We start from the raw sequence: 21,604 nt of genomic DNA, 5'->3' as shown, positions 1-21,604 counted from the left end.
TGTCAAGATAAACAGGGTTCCCTTTTTTCATATATGCTGGACTTGTAAGAAGTCAAAAAGTTATTGATCCAAGGTTTTTCTGTTAATCCAAAAAATCTTAAAGGTCGATTTAGTAATTTCACCAGAAATGTTTCTGTTACATATGTATTATGGATAAAGAATTGGACAGTAAATATGAATTATTGCTTCACTACATGACAACAGCAGCAAGAACATTTTTCGCTCAAACATGGAAATTGTCTGAAGCACCAATGATGGAAGAATGGATTGTTAAGGTTGCTGAATTAGCCCAAATTTCCAAACTAATATAGGTTTTGAAGGATAAACCAATTGAAGATTTTTTTAAGATTGGACACCATTTATGGACTTTTTGAGCAGTAAGAAATCTAATGATATAATAATTTGTGGTTATGGTTATTAGAAATTCTCTCAGGATTATAATGGTAGAATAATATGTTCCTTTTTATTTATCTTTTCATTACAGTTAGGATTGGGCAGGCAGAGGTCTGTTTTTCTTCTTTTCTCTTCTTGTCTCCCTTTTTTCTCTTTATTCTTTCTCTCTTTATAAACTGCAAAAAAGAAGTTAATATAAGATTTGCTGTAAACAAAATTAAAAGATCTATATTATACAACATTTTGCACTGGCTTCAACTTAAGTTTTTACATATGACAAGGAAATGGAAGGGAAAATAAATGCAACAATTACTGACAGTTAATGAAGGTATTTTAATCTGTTGAAGTAAAAATATTACAAGGAAACTTCTTTATATAATTAACCAGGTTACTACGGTAATTTTATGCAAATACTTTTAATAAAAATATTACTAACATTAAATGACACAAAGGATAACCCTCCCCCTTTTGATTTCTTTTAAACATATACCATTTTGCATATCCTGTAAAACCAGCAGTTACAAGTATCAGTTTATATAGATTTCTTTCTCCAAAGTTCTGTCAAATTCAATACTTTCAAACTCTATCAAGACAAAAGACACGGGAACAATCCAGTTCTTCTCTGCATATGGTTCTGCAAATATGAGGTATCTGGAGAATGACTGGATTGTCACATATGATCTTACAACATGGCTATAAAGCCTTTAAAACTACTTTGAGATGTTCTCAGAACATGCCAGTGTAATTAGCCTGTGTGCAAGTCTTAAAGCAAAACTAGATTATCCTGTTATTTTACTGAATGGTTATAAACACGTATCTTGCAATAAGAAAGTGCTTATTTGATTCACTGTCATGGTGCCAAGAAGAAGAAAAACATCACCAATAAGTATTTTGAATATTTAACTCTAGATGTTTATATGCAGTCATACCCTTGGCACTTCAATCTATCTCAACGAAGATAAAGTTTTGAAAGATGTGAAATAATAAAACAAGTAGAAATACTAGAAACCATTGTGCATAGTTGAAATTCAGTGTACTCTGAGACCACTGATTGTTTTTCCACTAAGTTTAAAACAGAATGTCATATAATCCTTGAAGCTAAAGAATACAGCACAAAGAAATTTTATGATGTGCAGTCAGACGCACAAAATCATCCTAACTTCTTCAGGTCAAAGAATTACAGCGTAGAGGACTGTTACCATTCACTCAAAATAAAGTTTGAACAGAATTCCCAAAGAAATCAAGAAGCTAAAAATGAAGTGTTTTTTTTTTTTTAAAAAAAAAACATCATATAGTCTATGCAAGGATGTTTTAAGTATCAGCAGTGCATGCAGTTGATCAACTAACATAATTCCCAAATCAGCTAAATGTAAGGTTTGGGAATATCTCAGGTATTCATTGTTGAGAAACTAGTGTCCGTTCGTTTCATTTTAAACGTTTCTTCCTTATCATGCAACGTAGTGATACTGATTAGGGTTATCTTTGTCTCTTTCCATATATTCTCTGTCTATGAGAGATTCAATCCGCTTTTTCAAATCTCCAGGCTGTGAAAAGAGAACACTGTGTTTAAAAATCCAAGGGCAGAAGAAAGATAATACAGTATATATATAGAAAATTTCTAAAAATGCTCTTAATAATTTTGTAGTAATAGAAACTTTATCATTGTCGTATGCTCAGATTTCTATTTAATATGGCTTAGGTTTTTTAATTCTTTTTTTGGGGAGGGGGGGCTTGTTGGATGGAGAAAGAATCTTAATACTTACCTTTACTGGAAATTTTAGCTGATTATACAACTCTGAAACAAGAAGATTGTGCCCAAGGGTTTTCCTCATCTTCATTATACGAACTATGGCAGCATCAATCTGATACTGTCTGTCTTGAAACACTCTTTCAGTTGTGTTGACTTGTTCCTCAACCTAAATAACAAGAATGTAAGATTATACCTTCAGTCTCTTTTTCTGATGTGCAGACATGTCTGAATGTGTGTCCATTTGCAATATAAGAATAAAAATGAAGCAATCATAAAAACATGTATGGTTGATGATTGCATCAAATAAGCAAAAAACAGAGGTATGACTACCTCTCATCTGTTCCTTCTCCATAATAAAGACCTGTGTTATACCATAGGATAAACGTACCCATTTTGTGATGTTAAGTTTAACTTTTACATTACAATTCTGGGCACATGACTTCTCTAAATGGTGGAAGGGGCACATCACTTGATTCAAGTGCTAACTTGTGCTGTGCCTTGTGCTCTGTTATGGAAGTTTCGGTGAAGATGAGGTAGATGGGAAGGCACTATGTACTTGCAAAAATAAAGCTAAAATCTTAATCTTATTAATGCAATTAGAAAAATTAAATAAACAATTCTACTAAAAACACAAAATTTGAACCTATCTTGGTGTGCATGCATGCTAAATATCCACTGTTCTTACTAACAGATTTAAAACTGTATTATTTCAAACTGCAAGCAGAATCTCTTGTTTCATGAATAAGGAAATATTTCTTGTACCAATCATCTTTGTACTTTATGCACAAGGCAACACAATTTTGTACAAGAAAGAAAAACTGAAAACACCACAACTTCATATCAATCAGGGTATAGTGATAAACAAACCAAAATAGCCCTCTATAGACAATATATCAAAGAGATGCCAGTATTGAGTACATACTGTTTCCTTCATCTGGATTTGATTGATCTTTATTCTGAACAATTTATGCTTAAAATCGGAATTAAAGGTGAATTTGTCTCCATCTTCTACATCCTTGCCTCTTGGATTTTTATTCAGTACTCTTGCTTTACCACACGCCAGAGACTGCAAGGTCCTTTTTAATTCACTTTCCTCTGTAAACAGCACACACATAGCAGATACATATTTATGATTATTAATTGTCATACAGTAATAATAGAAATCTGCAATTAACTTACTTACGTGTATAGTAAGGGGAGTGTTAGAAATATCCTAGGTAAGTTATAAAGTGTTCTTGGCTACCTTCCCTCATCTGCTACAGTGCAACTATCACAGAATTTTGTTGCATTTTTCCACACAAGAGAACGAGGCAGCACTACTATAACTACATGTACTGCCAGATCCCTTCCGGATGGAAGTTGGCAAAAGTGGTTCCCATAAATAAAAAAAGGGAACAATAAGGAGCCCAGCCATTACAGGCCTGTTAGTCTAATAGATATTGTTGCCAAAATTTACTCCAGGTTCCTCTTGAATAGACTTGAAAGCTGGGTAAATGAAAAGGATATTTTAATAGAAGAACAAGCAGGCTTTAGACAAAATAGATCCACCACTGATATCTGAGAAGTATCTTGGTCGTAGATAAAAAGACCTTGGTGGCAGCAGTTAGAGCTGAACTAGAAATCTAGTCAATCAATTCACAAGCTAAAATCAGAGTGTATAACTATTGCTGAAAGACTTCCAAGATTGTGTCTCTTAGAACAGTTACAAGCACATCCACAGTCCTCTTGAATCACGCAACTAACAAACTTTACAAGGAGTTGCAGTCTCCCTGTAACTTGTGAATTTAGCAGTCAAGCAAATAAGAGTGCAAGACAAAGAATCTTGGATACTGAGGCTCAAAAGGATATAGCCACACTTGGTAAGCTAGGCAACCTAAAATGGCTGAGCCGATATAAAAAAACCTTTCAAATAGCTAATTATTTAAGAATACAAATGCCGAAACACCTTAGGGAAGCATTTACTCGAGCTAGATTTGATCAGCTTGACACCATGGTAAGATATGGGAGATTTAATGGCATCCCTCATAATGAGCAAATCTGTATTTGTGGAGAGCATGAAATTCAGGATATAGCACATATACTATTTAAGTGCAAATTTGTATCTCGAATCCTATATTAAGCAAACAACTCATTGGGATACCCATATTAGAACAACGTATTTTATGTGTGGTCAAGAATCAAAAATATCTCTCATGACAGCTTGATATTTAAGTAAAATAATTCATTTGAGATCTTCATATGTGGGGTTGATTGGAGTAAATTGTAGGAGTGATGAAGAAATATGATGTATAAATTTGCCTCCACTACATTTATTTAATGTATTATTATCTATTGTATTTATATTTTTACTTATTCATTTTAATATCCTTTTTATTTAATCTTTTGTATAGAGTTCTTATACAGAGGTTATACAGATTTTGTTAGATTTGTTGTATTTTGAGATGGCCCACGGGCTAATCAATAAATGTTGTTGTTGTTATAACTACATGTACATTCCCACCCCAACTTTCTTCTGAAGAGAGATCTAGAAGGGAAGAGAAGAACAGGGAGGGAAAAACTGCCACCTATTATAAATCAAGGGCTGCATCTGCACTGCAGAAATAATCCAGTTTGACACTGCTTTAACTCTCAGGGCTTCATACAATGAAAATCTGGGAATTGTAGTTTTGTGAGACATTGAGCCTTCTCTGTGTCTGGTGCCACAATAAACTAGAATGCCCTAGCATTGAGTCCCGACAGTTAAAGCAGTGTCAAATTGGATTATTTCAGCAGTGCGGATGCTGCCCATGTCATATTCCTTCAGTTAGGGATACCTTCATGTTAGGATCAAATTTTCAAATCCAAGGGAACCAGAGCCAAAGTACTACCTACCTATATCAGTGGCCATTTTAATTTCTTCAAAACTGAACTCATCCCCCTCATTGAACATCAGAAGCACTAATGTTTGGAAAAGTGATACCTGAAACTCCTTTTTCCCCTAAAAAGAAAACAAAACAAAACATTGCAACATACTATGTATCTAGAGATATACACGCATTTGTTTAAGTTTAATAATCTTGCTCTGCCCAATGATGCACAATGGAGCAAAAACCAAAACAATCCAGCACATAATTATCTAACAATCTAGCTTTCTGGGCATTCTTTGCAGCCCAGGAGAGGATTAAAAATACCAAAAGCCGAAGTGTCACTTTTGTCAATTCCAAGTGGCCATGCTGGCTGCAGATTCTGGGAACTCTAATTATATTCCAAACTTTGAAAAATATAATTGATAGCATAAAATAAACAACAAAACTGAAGAATTTACTTTATTTCCTTCCATTGCTCATTGTCTGAAATTAATTTGTATTATAATGCTTGAGATAGCATAGCGAGCATACGAATAGCTCTCTTTCTAAGAATTCAGAAGATCATATATGTTTGTGAATGCCATCTCACATGACAGCCTCAAGTGCCTCATTCCAAAGTCATACTAGAAATAGGGATTTTTGAAGATACTGAAACTTGAAATCGTTATTTATACTAAATATTTTGCCAGCATAATTTTTATTGCATAAACAGGGGTGGAGGCTATTTCCCCAAATGGTATATTATCAATCCAGACTGATGACTGCAGCTCACAGGTGGAGCGTGGTGAGTCAAAATCTAAAATCCAAACCCTGACTGATGAGGAGCCTCTGCATTTGACTCTAGAAAGTGTCTTGATATTTCTAGAAACCGGAAGAGAAATGAAGAAAGAGCTGCCTCTTCCTCTCTTTTTATTTTGATAACTATCGATTCCAGATGATTTTAGGCTCTTGACGGAGGGAGAAGGGAGCTTCTTATAGCTAAACTTACAGAGTTTTGGCTTAAGAGGTCACTGATGCATGAAAAAGAGTTCAGTTTCAACTTTACTGGGTACCCTCCAGCTGTTTTGGACTGCAACTCCCATCGGTCTTTCCCAAATTTGTTAATAGTGATTACAGGTGGACCAGTCCCAAAATGTGGAGAGGAAGGCTGCACTACATAGTTAAATTGAGATTTTACTATTGTGCACCTATTTAAATAATGTATATGTTACTGATGGCTAATGTAGGGATGGATTTCTTATAATCAAGGACCTATCAGATTAGCTCTATTCAGCAGGAACAATTAATGGTGAGAGTACAGCTTGCTCCAGAACTTTCCAACAGCCAGGATAAAAATGCACATAGAAGGAAGATACAAGTTAGATCTTCAATCTTTAGCTGGGACTATTTTAATTTCCTCCATTATGCATGCAAACAAGACAATAAGCATGGAAAGGAGGAAAAATCAGATAGGTGACACGGCTACCATGGAGCCATTATGAACAAAAATGATATCTGGCTCAAAGAATTTCCAACACCGTTCTTTCCCATTTCCAAAATTCTTTTCAATTCTCCGTTACTAACAGAATCCCAGGAGACATTTAGCCAATTGAAAAAATACTCTCTCTTACTATGTTACTATGCACAGCGGACGAACAAGACTCTATTCCCAATAGTGCTGGAAATCTATGTGCAGGCATAAAGTCAGAACAGAATGTATGCACAGTGCATATAGGCACTAGTCACCTAGCTGATTCATTCTCAAATAAATATGTAAATAAACTGTATAATTTGGTCTATCACGCTTTGGGCTTTAGATGTATACATTTTATTCAAGTGTTACACCAACAGAATAAAAAGGTGGACAAATTATGAGGTCAGAAAGGCATAGTTTGATTTGCCAACCATGCACAGGGAAAATGAAAAGAAGTAGTCAAATCACTAATCTATATTTTAAAAAAATAATCTAAAACAAGAACTATTAAACACACCTCTTTAAACTCTCCTTTCAAGACTGCATGTCCTAAGCTTGTCTGCCACTGTAGCTTTCGACCACTGTGCTTTCCAAGATAAAATGTTTTAAATATTTCTTGCAGTTTGACCATCTGAAATAATGCACAGAAAGAAGGGAGAAATAAATACAAGCAAGTACACACACACATATACACATGCATGTGTGCAACATAATCACACCCAAAATATAGAGCTTCTCCTGGTTTCTTAACATCTTTGCACTAAATCTGACAGATAAATAGGCTACCAGCTACCTCCAAGTTTCATTTCACTGGCAAAGATTACCTTTGAACAAGCAGACAACCAAACATTGAAGGAAAATGAAGTGAGAGAACACATGTCTGTATAATTTTGCATTCTTTATTTTGTCTTAGTTGATGGATTTGAGCAAAATTCAATACTTTGCGCTTCAAGATGCTTTTAATGTCATCAGACAAGACAACAGGAGCTCTGAAGCTCTTATCTGATTTTGGAAGGGGTACAAATACAATTCTGGGGATGCTGTGCTAACCGTATGACAAATTCCAGAACAAATATTGTAGTAATACCTTTATTAGGCCAACCAAAATGCATGGAAATCTCTGTGAAAGTAATGCAGAGTAGATGTCTGCATGCTCCTTTATGGGAAAAAGCTTCATATCAGAATGAAGGTTATGCTTTCTCCATAATATAGTGTGCAGTATAATGTTAAATAGAGAGACAGCATGTCATAGAGGTTTGAGTGCTGGACTATGAGTTTACAGATCAGGGTTCAATTAACTACTTGGTCATGGAAACCCATTGGGTGACCTTTTGCTCTATTTTTATTTATTTTTAGTGCAATTGTATGATCACAGCAATCCACTAGCTAAAAAAAGAAAAGAAAGAAAACTGAAAAGAAAAGAAAAAAGAAAAGAAAATAAACTGCTTGGGAATACCAAGGGGCAGTGGGGAGAGGAATACAGTGGTCCCTTCCCTTACGCGGGGGATCCGTTCCAGATCCCTCTGCGTAAGGAAAATTCTGTGGATGCTCAAGCACCATTAAAGATAATGAGGCTCTTGCCCATGGCACACACCATTACTTTTCCTAGCGCACAGTGCCACTACTTCCAGCACAGCTTCCAGTGTATGCTGGAAGCTGCGTAAGGAATGCCCGCATATGATGCAGGCGCACTGTATAATCATGCTCATTCAAATCACATGACTGCTTGCGTATCAGAACGGCTTCAGATGAAACTTATGACACTTGCTCAACAGTGAAGAAGCAGCGTGATTGGGTGGTATTGATGGGTTTTGTGCATCAATAAAAAAGAGCACTCCAGCAGCAGATGTACCACAGACCAGCTACTGGATAGACACAGCATCATGTGATAAGGTAATTCCACTTTTCAAGCCTGGTGTGATAAAGTCATAGGACTACTGGGTCACCTCCATGAGCCATACATTTAGTGGTCAAAACAAAGTCTATAGGGGAAAGTATCCATCCCTTTGTACATGCTTACATGGGAGATGAAAGCCCTACTTTGGAGATTAAAAAAACAATGGGAAATTCTGTGTATATGTGGCTGTAGATACTATCACAAATAAACAATCCTATCTTGTGGAATATCAAAAGATCTTCTTGAAGGCTTACCTCTGGAGGCAAAAGGACATCCATGGGTGTATAAGTTGGCCAGTATCCCATTGTAAGTATATTTACTGTTAAGTCTATATTCCCTGGGTCACTTTGATTCTGCATATACTAGGATAAATAAAAAAGGGAACAAAGGGATTCTAATATGTACAGTTCAAAATAAAATTAAATTAATCTAAGTACACATAAAGCTCTAATAAAGCAATTTCTATGGTCAAGCATTTACAGCAACACTGAATTCGCAATCATCTTTTTAAAAAGCCCTGAGGGAAATATATTTCCTGTACTTTTTTGATTAACAGCTACTGAAACCAGTAATCCATGTCATTCTTTAAACAGTGTTTAAAAACCCATATTGGTTGAAATTATATAGAGTTCAAACAGCAGAAGTAGTCTCTAGTTCCCACTTCTACCATTTCATCTACTAAAAATGACTTCTAAAATGTATCTATACATTATTTTAGGGCTACCACCATTAGAAGGTTTTCAGTTTTTGTTAAGCCAATAGAACGTCTGTGTCAATTTAAGATAAATGCAGCTGAATGGCATTCTCTAGTGACAACACAAATGTTCTCTGAAGTAGTACATTTTTTAAAAAACGGTTCATAGCTTAGTATCAAACATATGAGGGCCACAGTATGAGCAGCTGATGACTAGTACAAGTGGCCATGAATAGAGGTCATTACTAATGAGTGGGGCCTGCAACAGTTCCAGATAGCCTGAAAAATAAAGGCCTAGAGTGCTAGTTGGGCCTCTTGGGGAGGGAATACATTTCAGCTGTGGGAAAGGTATAATGTACATTCCCCCACTTCACTCCTGCTAAAAGTCTGCTAGCCCTTATCTGGAATATTCTGTAGTGATATCTGAGCAGCACTCCAATTGTGGAACTCCCTACCCAAGGGATTTAGGCTGGCTCTAGCTTTTCTAGCAGGCAGCTAAAAGACTGTTGTTCTGCATGGCCTTTAATGTTTGGAAGTCCTATGTTTTCACTATTTTAAAACAGTATTTTAGGATTGGTTTTGGATTGCTTTTAAACATTTTAAAAATTGTTTTTCAAATGTTTTATTTTTGTATTATTTTGATTGTTTTAAACAAGCAGTTTTGGAGAACTCTTCAACCCTAACATCTCCCCTCCCCTTTGCTATCAGGAGCTCAAGCACATCAGTTCTACCTCTTTTTTGCTCTCCTTCCCTCATCCTCCTCTTCTCAGTAACATGCTGTATCTCACACCTTTCTGAATCACAGATCTGACTGACAGGCTAACACTGTCTGCCTTTAGAACCTGTGCTCCTACAGACTTGTGATATTGGATTTTGTAAATCCAAACATTTGTGTCAGAAGGTTTGGGGGGTTATGTGTGTGCTTTTAAATGACATTTTCTTTTTGTAAATCTATGGAATTCCCCCCCCCAATGTAGCCCCGAGACCCAAATCCCCAAAGAAAATAAAACAAGAATCTATCCAAGCCAAAAAAACAAACAAAAACAAAACAAAAAAGGCCAAGACCAAATTCTAAGAGTGTTATAATATGCCCTTGGTTTCATCCCCATTTCTTTTTCACAGACGTCAATAGCTCTACTATGTTGACTCTGTCGTATCTACCTAGCTTTCAATTGATTTTTTCAAAGTCAATGAAAGCCATCAGTTTTGATGGGGAGGAAGAAATGTAGCCTGGTATATAAGCAAGCACTTTGCTAACGAGATAATATCTGAGCAGCCAAAAATTCACTATGTGACAAAATTGAAATTAAACTTACCTGTTTAAACTGAACCATAATGTCTTTGGAAAGTTCCATATCCTTGAACATTCCTTCTAGTTTACTAGTGAAAGCAGCGCCACATTCTATTATATAAACACAGAAAGAGAGATACTGTGTTTAAAATGACTTTCTGGCACACAGAGTAACCAAATATTTCAGAAGCATTAAAAAAATAATCCCTTAGATCTAAACATTCTGTATAATTTTAAAACCATGGCCACTGATTCAGAATAATAAATTTAAGGTTTTCAAAGAACATTATCTGCTTTTATAAAGGTTCAGATAAAGAATTCAAGGAACAGTATTTGCAAATGCTTACCATGCTTAAGCTTAGATAGCATAGACTTTTCAGCATCTACTGATGCACTTTTTCCAACCAGAAGCCTTTTGGCCAAGTCTTTTTTATAAAATGCTTCAAATACATCTTTACCTATTGGAAACAAAACAAAACACTAAAAGTGAAATGTGAGAATTACGAATTCTGAACCACAAAGAAAGAAAAAAAATCACAGTTCGCTTACAATGTTAGAACAGGAATTATGCAACTCTTTGATGTTATGAAGCAACTCCTGCCTAGCATTTCTTTATGTAGCCAAAGATCTCTTCCTGTTTGCAATACTCAAGATACTGCTCTGAAACCGTGCTTTGATTTCTTTTCTTTCATAAAAGAAATCAAATACTTTTCCAAAATGGAAGATTCCTTGTACCTTCTCAGCATTCTGCAAATCTCTGATTAGTGCCAATGAAAGTGATAATCTGTAATACATTTTGGCAATGTGCCCTATTTTAATTATTTATTCACCATTTTTCATCCAGGTATTGAAGGGGGCTAACAAAAACCAAAGAACAGCTGATAAAAGCCCAATTAAAAGTAACAGAATTTAAAATACTTAATGTTTTCAAATGTGTAGATACTTAAAACAGAGTTTTCATGGTGATTTTAAAAGACAGCAAGGTCAGTGCTAGGCATATGTTAAACAACAACTTTATCAGGGCCATGCTGGCTGGGGATGACTGTAATCTAATAACACTTGGTGAGAGTCAGGATGGTGTCAGTTGATCTTAGTCATTTCCTTCTCAAAAACAAATCTGAAAGTATTAAGTCAGAATAAGGCTCTGCTCTGGTGCTACAACAAACTACTGTACAATTCTCAGAATTCCATAGCACTGAGCCATGACAGTTAAAGTGGTGTCAAACCAGATTATTTATGCAGTACAGATGTGGTTTTAGGGGCTTGACAGACCGGCGTTATATGCCAGTTTGGAAGCGTGGTGACTGTACACCAGCCGCTCCAACTCCTCCCCCACACTGCTCATCTGACCAGATGGCGGGAAGCGTTACGCCATGTCTTTGGCACAGTTTTTGCATGCGCTACACCGAAGCGGTGAAAAGCCGCTGCATCAGCGGCTGGGGTGCCCTTTCCATGGTGCAAAAGGGAGCCGCTTTTTGCGGCTTCTTCTTGCGCCACTGAAAGGCCAGATCAGGGCTGAGGCAAGTAGTTGATCCAGCGAGGAAACGGGCAGCTGCAGGCCGCTCCAAAGGGGTAGTCTGTTGAACCCCTTAGTCTCTCTCTGCAAGCCCTTAGGACACACAAAACAAGAATGTGTACAGGCCGCATAGATCAAGCATCTTTTGCCACCAGCACAGTGCATAAAAATCAATAGCAGAGAAACCAAATCATACTTGCTTACCATGGATAAATCTAAATACTATCATTATTTTGTCAAGGATTCTTTCTAGTTCTTCATCGGTTGCCTCTTTATTGCCAGCTCTCAGCTTTGAATCCACATGCTTTGCTAAAAAAACAGTTAAACATGGAAAGGCTTAAAAATAATTCTGAAATAAATTGCTTGGTTTCCACAGATTAAATTAATTGTTTTACAACTATATTAAATGTTTTGTGGAAGCTGAAAGGAAACACTCCATGCCAAAACTTACAACCTAACAAAAATATGACACCTGAACAAACAGAGGAGAGGGTAGAACAATGCGATGTCAATAATCTAAGTTAAAAAGTCAGCAGAGGAAGGCTGCTTAGATTTAACTGACTTCCATGACAACTTTGTGGCCCATGTATAAGACTTTAACAATTATAGCATTTAAAAAATTCAAATTAGTGTCAGACTAAAGAAAAGATAATACAAGATGCAGAAAAATTAGGAAAAAATGGGCTTTAAAAATATACTTGATTAAAGCACAAATATTAAAGGAGCAAAAACTCCAGAAATGTATGAGAGATGATGATGAAGAAATGTGAACTGCAAATTGAAGGAAGAGATCAAATGGCTAAGGAGACAAAACGGGGAGGAAAAAAAATAGAGCTACATATGTAATTTTTTTAAAAAAACAGAAAAAGCATTATGAAATTTATTTAGGAATGTTCAGCCCAAAAAATTATGCAAGACTAAAACCAGTCTTTTCAATATGAAGTATAAAGGAACGATTAAAAAAAAATTCCCAGATTAAGCGTAGTAACAGTAAAAGAAAGCAATTATGGTTGCATCTGCTGCAGAAATAATACAAGTTGACACCGCTTTACCTGCCATGGCTCCATCCTATGGAATCTTGGGATTTGTAGTTTGTTTTGACACCAGAGCTCTCTGACAAAACTATCTCACAAGACTACAATTCCCAGAATACCATAGCATTGAGCCATGGCAGTTAACGCAGCGTCAAACTGCATTTTTTCTTCAGTGCAAATGCAGACTAAATAGCAGCCAAAGGATAAGGAGCAGATGTGGAGACAAAGGGAGTGCTAGATATGAGAGACAACATGCGGAAATATTACAATTCCATAGCTAGCATTCTACAGCAGAATTGAAAGTTTGTAAAAGCTCAGGGCTTTCTTTTTTACAAAAAGCCTCTACATAAACATAGTAAAGCACAATGTATTAGGAAGTGTTAGAGAAATTATGCTAATGAATAAATTTCACAAATTTAAGACATTTATTTATTTATTTCCCCTTATTTTGAACTCCAGCTATCTGTAAACTTATAACATTCTGAAGTTACTGGCTTGGCAGCCAAACCAAGATTAATTCATGCACCTAAACTGAAGGCCTAACAAAGCCATCTCCTCCAACTAGAACAACAACAACAGAAAGTCTGGATACTTAAAGTATGTGATTTTATGAACTCTGACAAATTAACACAAATAATTCAAAGAAGAGATTTAGGCCCGAAACAGATGGGCCTTTGAGGCCCCCACATCAAATGTGAGGGTTGCCTGGTGGGCGGAGTGCCCACACGCCTGGCAACCCTTGCACGTGAGGAGGGCGCTGTAGCTGCGTCGTGCCCACCACACCAGGCGAATAATGGTAATGTCACAGCTGTGCCGCAATTGCTTCTGGGTGCTCCTTTTTTGCTCCCCACACACACACACACACCAGAAAGTCTCTTACATAACAGACAGGAATGAAAAGGGAATTTTAGCAAGCAGGAACCCAGAACTCACAAACTGCTTTGGTCGGGGCCCTATCCTTACTTAAGGTTGTTTGAGGCAGCCACCTTACAACTTAAAAGCATACCCAAAGTATCTTGACACAGATAGGACCAAACTGTTCTTAAGTAGGTTTATAGAATTTCCAGAAGCCATGCAAAATCCCTGAACGCATGGGAAAGGGCAGTATGTGACAACAACTATAATTTACATGATATCCATTGTTAATTAATAGAACTGTTGGAAATTTCTACGCAGATATTTTATCTTACACTTTAAGTATCATTGCCGATTATGTTATACTATCTCTTCATATCTTTTTATAAACAAGCTAACACCAGACTGCCAAATAAGTGGAGGATTTAATAGCATAGCTAAATCACAAAATGTTCCTAATCTGAATTTCCAGACAGTCGTTCGGAGCGGAGTTGAAAAGGTGGACATAATGGGACTGTTTCAATGGCTGTGTTTCTCCCTAGATGGTCAGATGTGGTCCTAGATCTTCTCAACTGCTGTTTTTATGCTATGGAGTCCCATCATATCTCCTTTAGATCTGGATTTGAGCAGCATCACTATGCTGTCAACATCCAACTGTGTCTTTCTTTTTAAATCCTATTCAAGTATGATAGTGTTGAATCGGTGTCTCGGATCAGTCACGGATTAGATGAAAGTCAGTAAACTAAACTTCAGTTTTGCCAAGGAAGACAAACAGTTGGTGGATGATTCATCTAATCAGGGAGGCAGTGTTTGACCTCTTCTAGATGGGGCTGCACTTCTCCTAGAGGAGGATGAGGAGCCTTCCTGGATACAACTTCCAAGGGTTCCTCATCTGATCTGCTGTAATTTGCTATTATCTCCAGTTAGTAATCTAGATAGTGTCTGCTAGTGTTGCCAGTCATTATCATAGATAGCAAGTGTTTAAATAGATTCATTCTATAAACACTCTTCATAGAACTGGACTGAACTTTGGAGGCATTGATGTTGTTGTATGGAAATGAGCAGTTTGCTTGCTGGGAAAATGTCAAGCATCTAAGCAAGGCTTACATGTAGACCTACCCTGAGAAATTTTAGCCACAGTCACTGCTACTATACAGGACTCTTCCTAACTATATGTTGGCCCTGAGGATTAAAAGGTTCCCAAGATCACTGTTTGGCAATGTCAATAAATGTAGCATTGATACAGATTAAATTGTTCCTGTGGCCAATGTGCTTTTCATCAGACAACCTTCTATGCTACTACGATCCCGTCAGGATAGAAATAACATGGTCACAGCTGTCAAAACTGCGGTAACCTCCCCTCACATCTTTGATCATTTAAATACCTAATATAAATACCTAATGGCTTGGGCCCAGGGTACTTGGAGGACCGCCTCTCTCCATATAATCCGCCCCGCACTCTCAGGTCAGGCGGGAAACAACTTTTGAGCGTCCCTGATACGAGATATGTGGTGTCTGCACATAGGACTTTTTCTGCTTCTCTGCCTGACGAGCTCCACTCAGCCCCCTCCCTGGAGTCTTTCAGGAAAAATCTAAAGACTCACCTCTTTCGTCAAGCTTTCCCCCATGTTCCCTAATTCCATTCTTCTTCCCTTGTGTTGCTGTATTGTATTGGATGTAATTGGTGCTTTGGTTTTTAACTGTTTTTAACCGTGATTGAATGATGGATATTTTTACTGCTGTACTGTATTGTTTAATGTGGGGGGGATTTCTTTTTATTGGATTTTGTAATTTCGGTCTATTTATATTACTGTTGTAAACCGCTGTGATCATGGGAATAGCGGTATACAAATAAAGATTCATTCATATAAGAGCCTGTACAGACAGGCCAAAATAAAGCTGCTTCAGGTCACTTTGGAGGTATGCTGTTTAAATGATGCATTCGTCCTAAGAGGCCAGAAGTCATGCTAAAGCCACACTCCAATCCTAAGGACTGGAGCGCAGCTTTGGTGCAGCTTCTGGCCTCTTAAGATGTGTGTATCATTTAAACAGCATACCTCCAAAGTGACCCAAAGCAGCTTTATTTTGGCCTGTCTGTTTGGGCCCATAGAGAACTGTCTTGGAAGGCTTCTTTGAAACACTAATCAAGCCAAAAACAAACAAACAAACCCTCAACTATTTGTAAACTAAATGGGACACACCAAAAGAAGCCTGTCAGTTCTTGTCTGTTCAGAATCAAATGACACCAGCTAAGAGTCCATTTCCAAATATAATTCAAAATGCTGCTGTTTACTTTAAACCCTCTTACAGCTTTGTATCTCTGTGCCCCACAATCTCTTACAAACTTTCTGTATATCAAGGTTGTTACTGGAGGTTCTTCTTCAGATGCTCCTGCTTCTCCAAGTTACACAGAGGCAACCAGAAAAAGGATCTAAACTGTGGTACCCTATCTTGGGAATGGCCACACCAAGGATGTTCCCCTTTTTTCCTCTGATTTCTACATTAATTCAGAATTAGACAAAGATCTTTTTATTTTCCCAGATGTTTTAAATGGAATTTTTTCACTATTTGGTATATTGTTTCACCGAGTAGTCACCCAGGAAGTATATAATCAAATAGAGCAAAGGACAGAGTACATTTTGTAAAGAAATTTAAACACAGTAAGATTTGAAGTCCTTTAAGTAAGGAGGTGGATAAAAAATTAGAAGTTGCAGCCATCTACTAATCATCCCCATTTCTTCCTATTTAGCAAAATCTGAGCCATAATCTTCAAAGCAGAAGGAAGTTTTGGATGAATGTGAGTATATTGATTAGTGAATGCAAGTTGGCCACCATGGTAAAATTCTCACTGTGTAAATGGAGGATTAACTGGCTGTTCACAATAAGACCCAGCAAATGTACCCTGGCATCAGAAATCTGAGGGGAATGGGTGTATGTATTTTCCCACAGTCAAACACTGTTCTCCTTCAAACGTTAGTTGTAAATCTAAATTTAAGCAAATATACCACTGTTTATCTGACATTCTCTTCCAGTCACAATGTATAAAAGACTGCTCTCTTTCTTACACACACACACACACACACACACACACACACACACACACACTGAGTGGGGCAAGCTTTGTGGCTTACTATGATTTTCTCTAAATGTGTGATCATTGGACCAATGGTATGAATGGCTCTCATCTCACTTTTTCTCTTTCAAGTGATTAACCCCAATAAAAGCAATAGAACTTAAGTCACCTCTGCCTCTTTTCAGCTTCCTTGAATAGGGTTACACCCAAACAGCACTGTTTCCTCCATGTGGTTTTCTAGGTAAGTGGCACTGTAATCAGTCAGAATAAAAGCAAGCACAGATGCACAAGTAGCAGAAAGAAACATGCGTCTTACGTATGCAGCTCCTTATCAGAAACAAAACTCAGAAGGAAACAGGTATTAGATTGATGTACTCTGATATATTTTAGCTTAACACCCTTGACTACAGGGTTTAGAAATAATATTTTTACAGAAAAATATTGATACCTATCAGTTCTGCTGGTTTATTTGGTCTCTTGTTGATAAATGTTTCAAAAGATTCCTTCATCAAGTTTATACATTTCTCATTTTTCTGAAAACACACTTCTATGATATGATCCACTTTGTCCTTAAAATCTAGCAGCTCTTGCACCATATCCTTGTCTTTCTCAGGATTTACCACTATTGTTGTCCCAAAGTTCTGCAAAACAAACACTTTTGATAATCAAATGTCAGCAGTACTTACCTCTTATTTCTTACTGTTTTCTGCTCCTGGAGGAGGAGTTCATTGATAATAAAAATCAGTTCATCACAGTTGCTTTAATGCAACAGAAACTATAGAAACACTAAAATATGATGAACTGTACCTTATTTCAAAATGAAAGAACATTTAAATAGATTTATAACAACCAAGGCATGCTTTTTTACTGAACATTACTAAATAAATAGTCACATATAGGACTGGTTCAAATGCAATACTCAATCACTGTTCCGCTTTTAAAGAAGGAATTTAGCTTCCTTTAGGATCAGCCAATCCTCTTTCTCCTGCCAGCATGAATGAGGAGATTGGAAGCTTTGCTTTCTGTTTTACCAAAGTTTAGTATGTCATCTTCAAAAACGATTAACCTTAATGTGCCTAATCGTTACCTAGTTAAATGAGCCCATCTCATAATTTACAGACTTGTTTCCATTAACAATAGTTAAGATTAAACTACAGTTCAGGGCTTGGACAGTGGGCTAAACTGTGTTTACTCTAAACTGGAAACAGAAGCTTCTTTTCTCTGCAGAAGAGGAGAGAGGTGGTCTCATGAACTTGGGGGCAGGCTATGTTTGCTCAGGCTTAGCACTGCATCCAATGTAATCATAACCAGAAAAATATGAATACAGAAAATATGTACATAGAAAAATTAGAACAATGACAGTCTTTGGATAACCTCTAAACAGTTTTTACAGCAATGGACATTTAAAAACAAAAATTGGCCTCATCGAGATTGAATCCCTGTACATTTAGAGCATTGTGTTTACTTTCATGAGAGGAAAAATGGATAAAAGGAGCAAACATGTCACACAAATGTACCTTAAATTATTGGAACATAGTAAGTAATATCAGTGAGACCTTCAGCAAATTCTTACCATGTATCCTTTCCCAGCAGGAATATACTTGCTCAGGATTCCAGCCAACCAGCCAGCCAGGACCAACAACAGCATAGTATAAACTATAGGGAGCTAATACAATGCATTCTATTCGCCACACTGTCTATTCATTATGCCTACTGAGTATGCTGGACTCTATTGGGTTAGCGGGATTGCTGGTACTTAAGGCTTTTTAAAAGAAGATTTTTTGTACTTCTATAAATATCAGACTTCACCCCAATATGCCAATAATCCTCAGGGGCCTCATTCTGACTTTCCTTCTAGGTGAATTACAGTCTGTGTTTGTTATTACAGGGAGCAGAACAAATAAAATCAATGCTGAAAACATGGCCTTTATAATATTGCCTCAACACATTCAACCAATACTGATAATTGCCAGTCTTGTACCTCAGACCAATATTTAATGGGAACTGCCATTTTTAAATTTATTTATATTAAATTGTATCTACTGAACTAATTGCAGTAAGGTTATATCTAATAAACATTGCTAATAGTAGAGGAAGAGGGAAATTCCTTTGACCCCTTCCCGTGATCCCCCTCCAAATAATCTTTCTTATGCTAAGCACTTAGGACTAACTGATTTTCAGCTTGCTGTACGTCCTTATCAACACACTTCACTGTTTAGTAATTATTCTGGTCTTCTTCTATAAGATATTCTGTAGTTCTTGCCACTAAAATTCTCTAGTGGCACTAATGGTTCTCCAATGATTCCAACAAAAGTTCCTCTTCATTCTCTAGAGTTGTTTTATTTAGAATTAGTGCATGCACCCCAGCTTTGATCAGATTAAAAAAGCCCTTAGTTTGAGACATCAAATGTTTGATGCAAAAACAATATGGTTGCTAGAAGTGAACACACTGTACCTGCTCCTAGTGAACAAAGCCACAGCTGCCAATATCCCTAGGTATGGTCTCTACCATCATGCAACCCTGCAATCACCGAAGGAGGAGGCAGGTTCTTTAACCCCTTGCTCTGACCATTCCCTATGGCTTCAAACTGTATTGAATACACACTTATGTGCTGGTTAGGGATGTTTGCCGCCTAGTGACTGACTAGGATACTGCAGGCTTTAAACAGGCTTCAAGCTTTTTCCGACTTATGACAATCCTAAGGCAAACCAATTAGTTTTAAACTAAGGGCTGTTCGACAGTGGAACAAACTCCCTTGGAGTGTAGTGGAGTCTCCTTTCTTAGAGGTCTTCAAACAGAGGCTGGGTGGACATCTGTCAGGGATGCTTTGATTGTGATTTCCTGCATGGCAGAATGGGGTTGAACTGGATAGCCCTTGCGGTCTCTTCCAACTCTACGATTCTATGGTTCTATGTTCTGTTTTCAGTTATATATGTTCAGCATTTCTTGGACAATTTTGGATTTGCTTTTACAAAGATCTTTGCAATTAAGAATTTGTTCAAATTTGAACATACTAATCACCTAAAGCAAAATTAGGTAAACAAAATAATGCAAGGTTTTAAATACCTTGATGTATTCACTCCAGTACTGCAGAAGTAGCTGTTGACCACCTTTTACACGGCTGAAAAGCTGACACATTTGAGTCAGATCTGCTATTCTGTTTTCATCAAGCAGATTATCAAGTCCTAAAATAAGTGAAAGAAAAACATTTAAAAAGAAAGAGAAAAGAGCATATTTTTGCTGTGAACTTAAAATCAACCAAACATTTTAAGTTACTATAAATACATAACTTCCCATTATCTACAATAGCATAGTAAAGTGGTGCATCTTATATAAAATGGCAAAATAAAGGCTTGCTTTTGGGATCTGTTTGTTTGTTTGTTTGAACATTTTCACGTCAGGGATGGTGGAATCCATGGGTGCAGAATCTGTTGATATGGAAAGCTGACTGTATTACAAAAGGATGGTCTGTTTTCAGTCACTAAATATGGTTCCTTGAACATCCAAACTGTACCTCTGATCCTCTTTTTTATCTTGGCTTTAAAGTTACTGGATCTACAGGGATTGGATGTAGAAATTTACATATGTCAAGTCTAAGCATCACAAAAACATGTGTGTGTGAAAAAAACTACTACAGAAATCTATCTCATGCTTTTGCATACTAATATATAATAAGATTTATGTCTGTGTGTTTTCTATTGCAACAAAGTCTGTATGTAAAGGCATATTGTGGTAAACAATGGAAATAATCTATGTCTGAATACAGCTAAGAATCTATACTTAAAAGCAAATCTATGTTTGGATGAAGATTAAGAGAGAAAAGTAAATTATTAGAGCAATTGTTACACTGAAGTTACTAAGTTAAAAATTATATGTATAGAGAAATATATAATACAACAAGAATAAGCATACAAGACGAATGATATTCGAAGGAAGTAACTTTTATTTCTTGTTTTTTTATGTTGAAAAGAAGAATAGTGACTTGAAATAGGATCAAAAAATGTACATTAGATGCTGAGATAAAATGTAAAAATCAAAATGTGTAAATGAAGATGTTTTCTATTATTAAAAAGAAAAGAAAAGAAAAGAAAACGGGCAGCCACCTGCATATGGGTGGCTTCAAGACATTCCAGCAGTGCAGGGTTTATACACTGCATGTTGCCAGTGTGGCTTGCAATTGGCTTCAATCCGCAGTGGAGTGGGGAAAGCCGGCTTTTTTCAGGCTAAAAAAGAGTGGATCTTTGTCACTCCTTTTTTGGCCTCAAGGGGGACTGGGATTGTAGTGTGTGTTTGCTATGACCCCAATCCTTTTGTTGGCCATTTGTTTCCCCTTCTAATTGAAAGAAAGAAGATGGCAGCATGATCTTTGGTAGACATAAGTCTACTTCCTCAGAGTCTATGAAAGCTCATGCTGCCAACTTCTTTCAGTTAATCTCAAAGGTGCTACAAGGTCTCTCTACATACTGATTCTACAGACTAACATGACTATGTGAATCCTGACAATTAATGCCTTTACTAACAGCTCTTTCTTAGCCCTTTCCATTGAATGTTGTTTCAAAAGAACAGTCCTTGAAACAAACACCTGATCTCTGTTACAGGACCAGTAAAGATTCCTATTCTTTTCAAAGATCTGTGACAGCTTTCATATTACATGAGACAATATTCCTGGCAATTCATTCACATATTTCTGCCATTTATATTAGATCATTTTGATGAAAAATGTGTATACATTCTCTAGGTTTTACTGCTTTGAAATTACATTGCTTACATTATTTGTAGCCAGTTACATACAGGTCATCAT

The 21,604-nt window shown here is 36.8% G+C and overlaps 1 protein-coding gene across 2 annotated transcripts in view; it reads right to left on the bottom strand.

The window, feature by feature from the left end:
- Positions 1-435: 435 nt before the first annotated feature.
- Positions 436-21,604, bottom strand: part of LOC149319218 (cullin-4A) — a 40,664-nt gene continuing 19,495 nt past the window's right edge. For both annotated transcript variants that reach the window (XM_089511310.1, XM_089511311.1), the window contains 11 exons: positions 19,870-19,988; positions 17,251-17,443; positions 12,045-12,149; positions 10,672-10,782; positions 10,350-10,435; positions 8,594-8,701; positions 6,960-7,073; positions 5,015-5,120; positions 3,066-3,238; positions 2,157-2,309; positions 436-1,937 (listed from right to left, as the gene is read on the bottom strand). In XM_089511310.1, the coding sequence (XP_089367436.1) occupies positions 1,842-1,937; positions 2,157-2,309; positions 3,066-3,238; positions 5,015-5,120; positions 6,960-7,073; positions 8,594-8,701; positions 10,350-10,435; positions 10,672-10,782; positions 12,045-12,149; positions 17,251-17,443; positions 19,870-19,988 (1,364 nt within the window). In that variant the 3' untranslated portion in view covers positions 436-1,841. The remainder of the gene's footprint in view (positions 1,938-2,156; positions 2,310-3,065; positions 3,239-5,014; positions 5,121-6,959; positions 7,074-8,593; positions 8,702-10,349; positions 10,436-10,671; positions 10,783-12,044; positions 12,150-17,250; positions 17,444-19,869; positions 19,989-21,604) is intronic.

The sequence above is a fragment of the Sceloporus occidentalis genome, unplaced genomic scaffold (assembly GCF_023333645.1).
Source record: "Sceloporus occidentalis isolate IW3139 unplaced genomic scaffold, rSceOcc1.0.p SCAF_2, whole genome shotgun sequence".
Lineage (NCBI taxonomy): Eukaryota > Metazoa > Chordata > Lepidosauria > Squamata > Phrynosomatidae > Sceloporus > Sceloporus occidentalis.
This window is presented reverse-complemented; position numbering and strand designations above follow the sequence as displayed.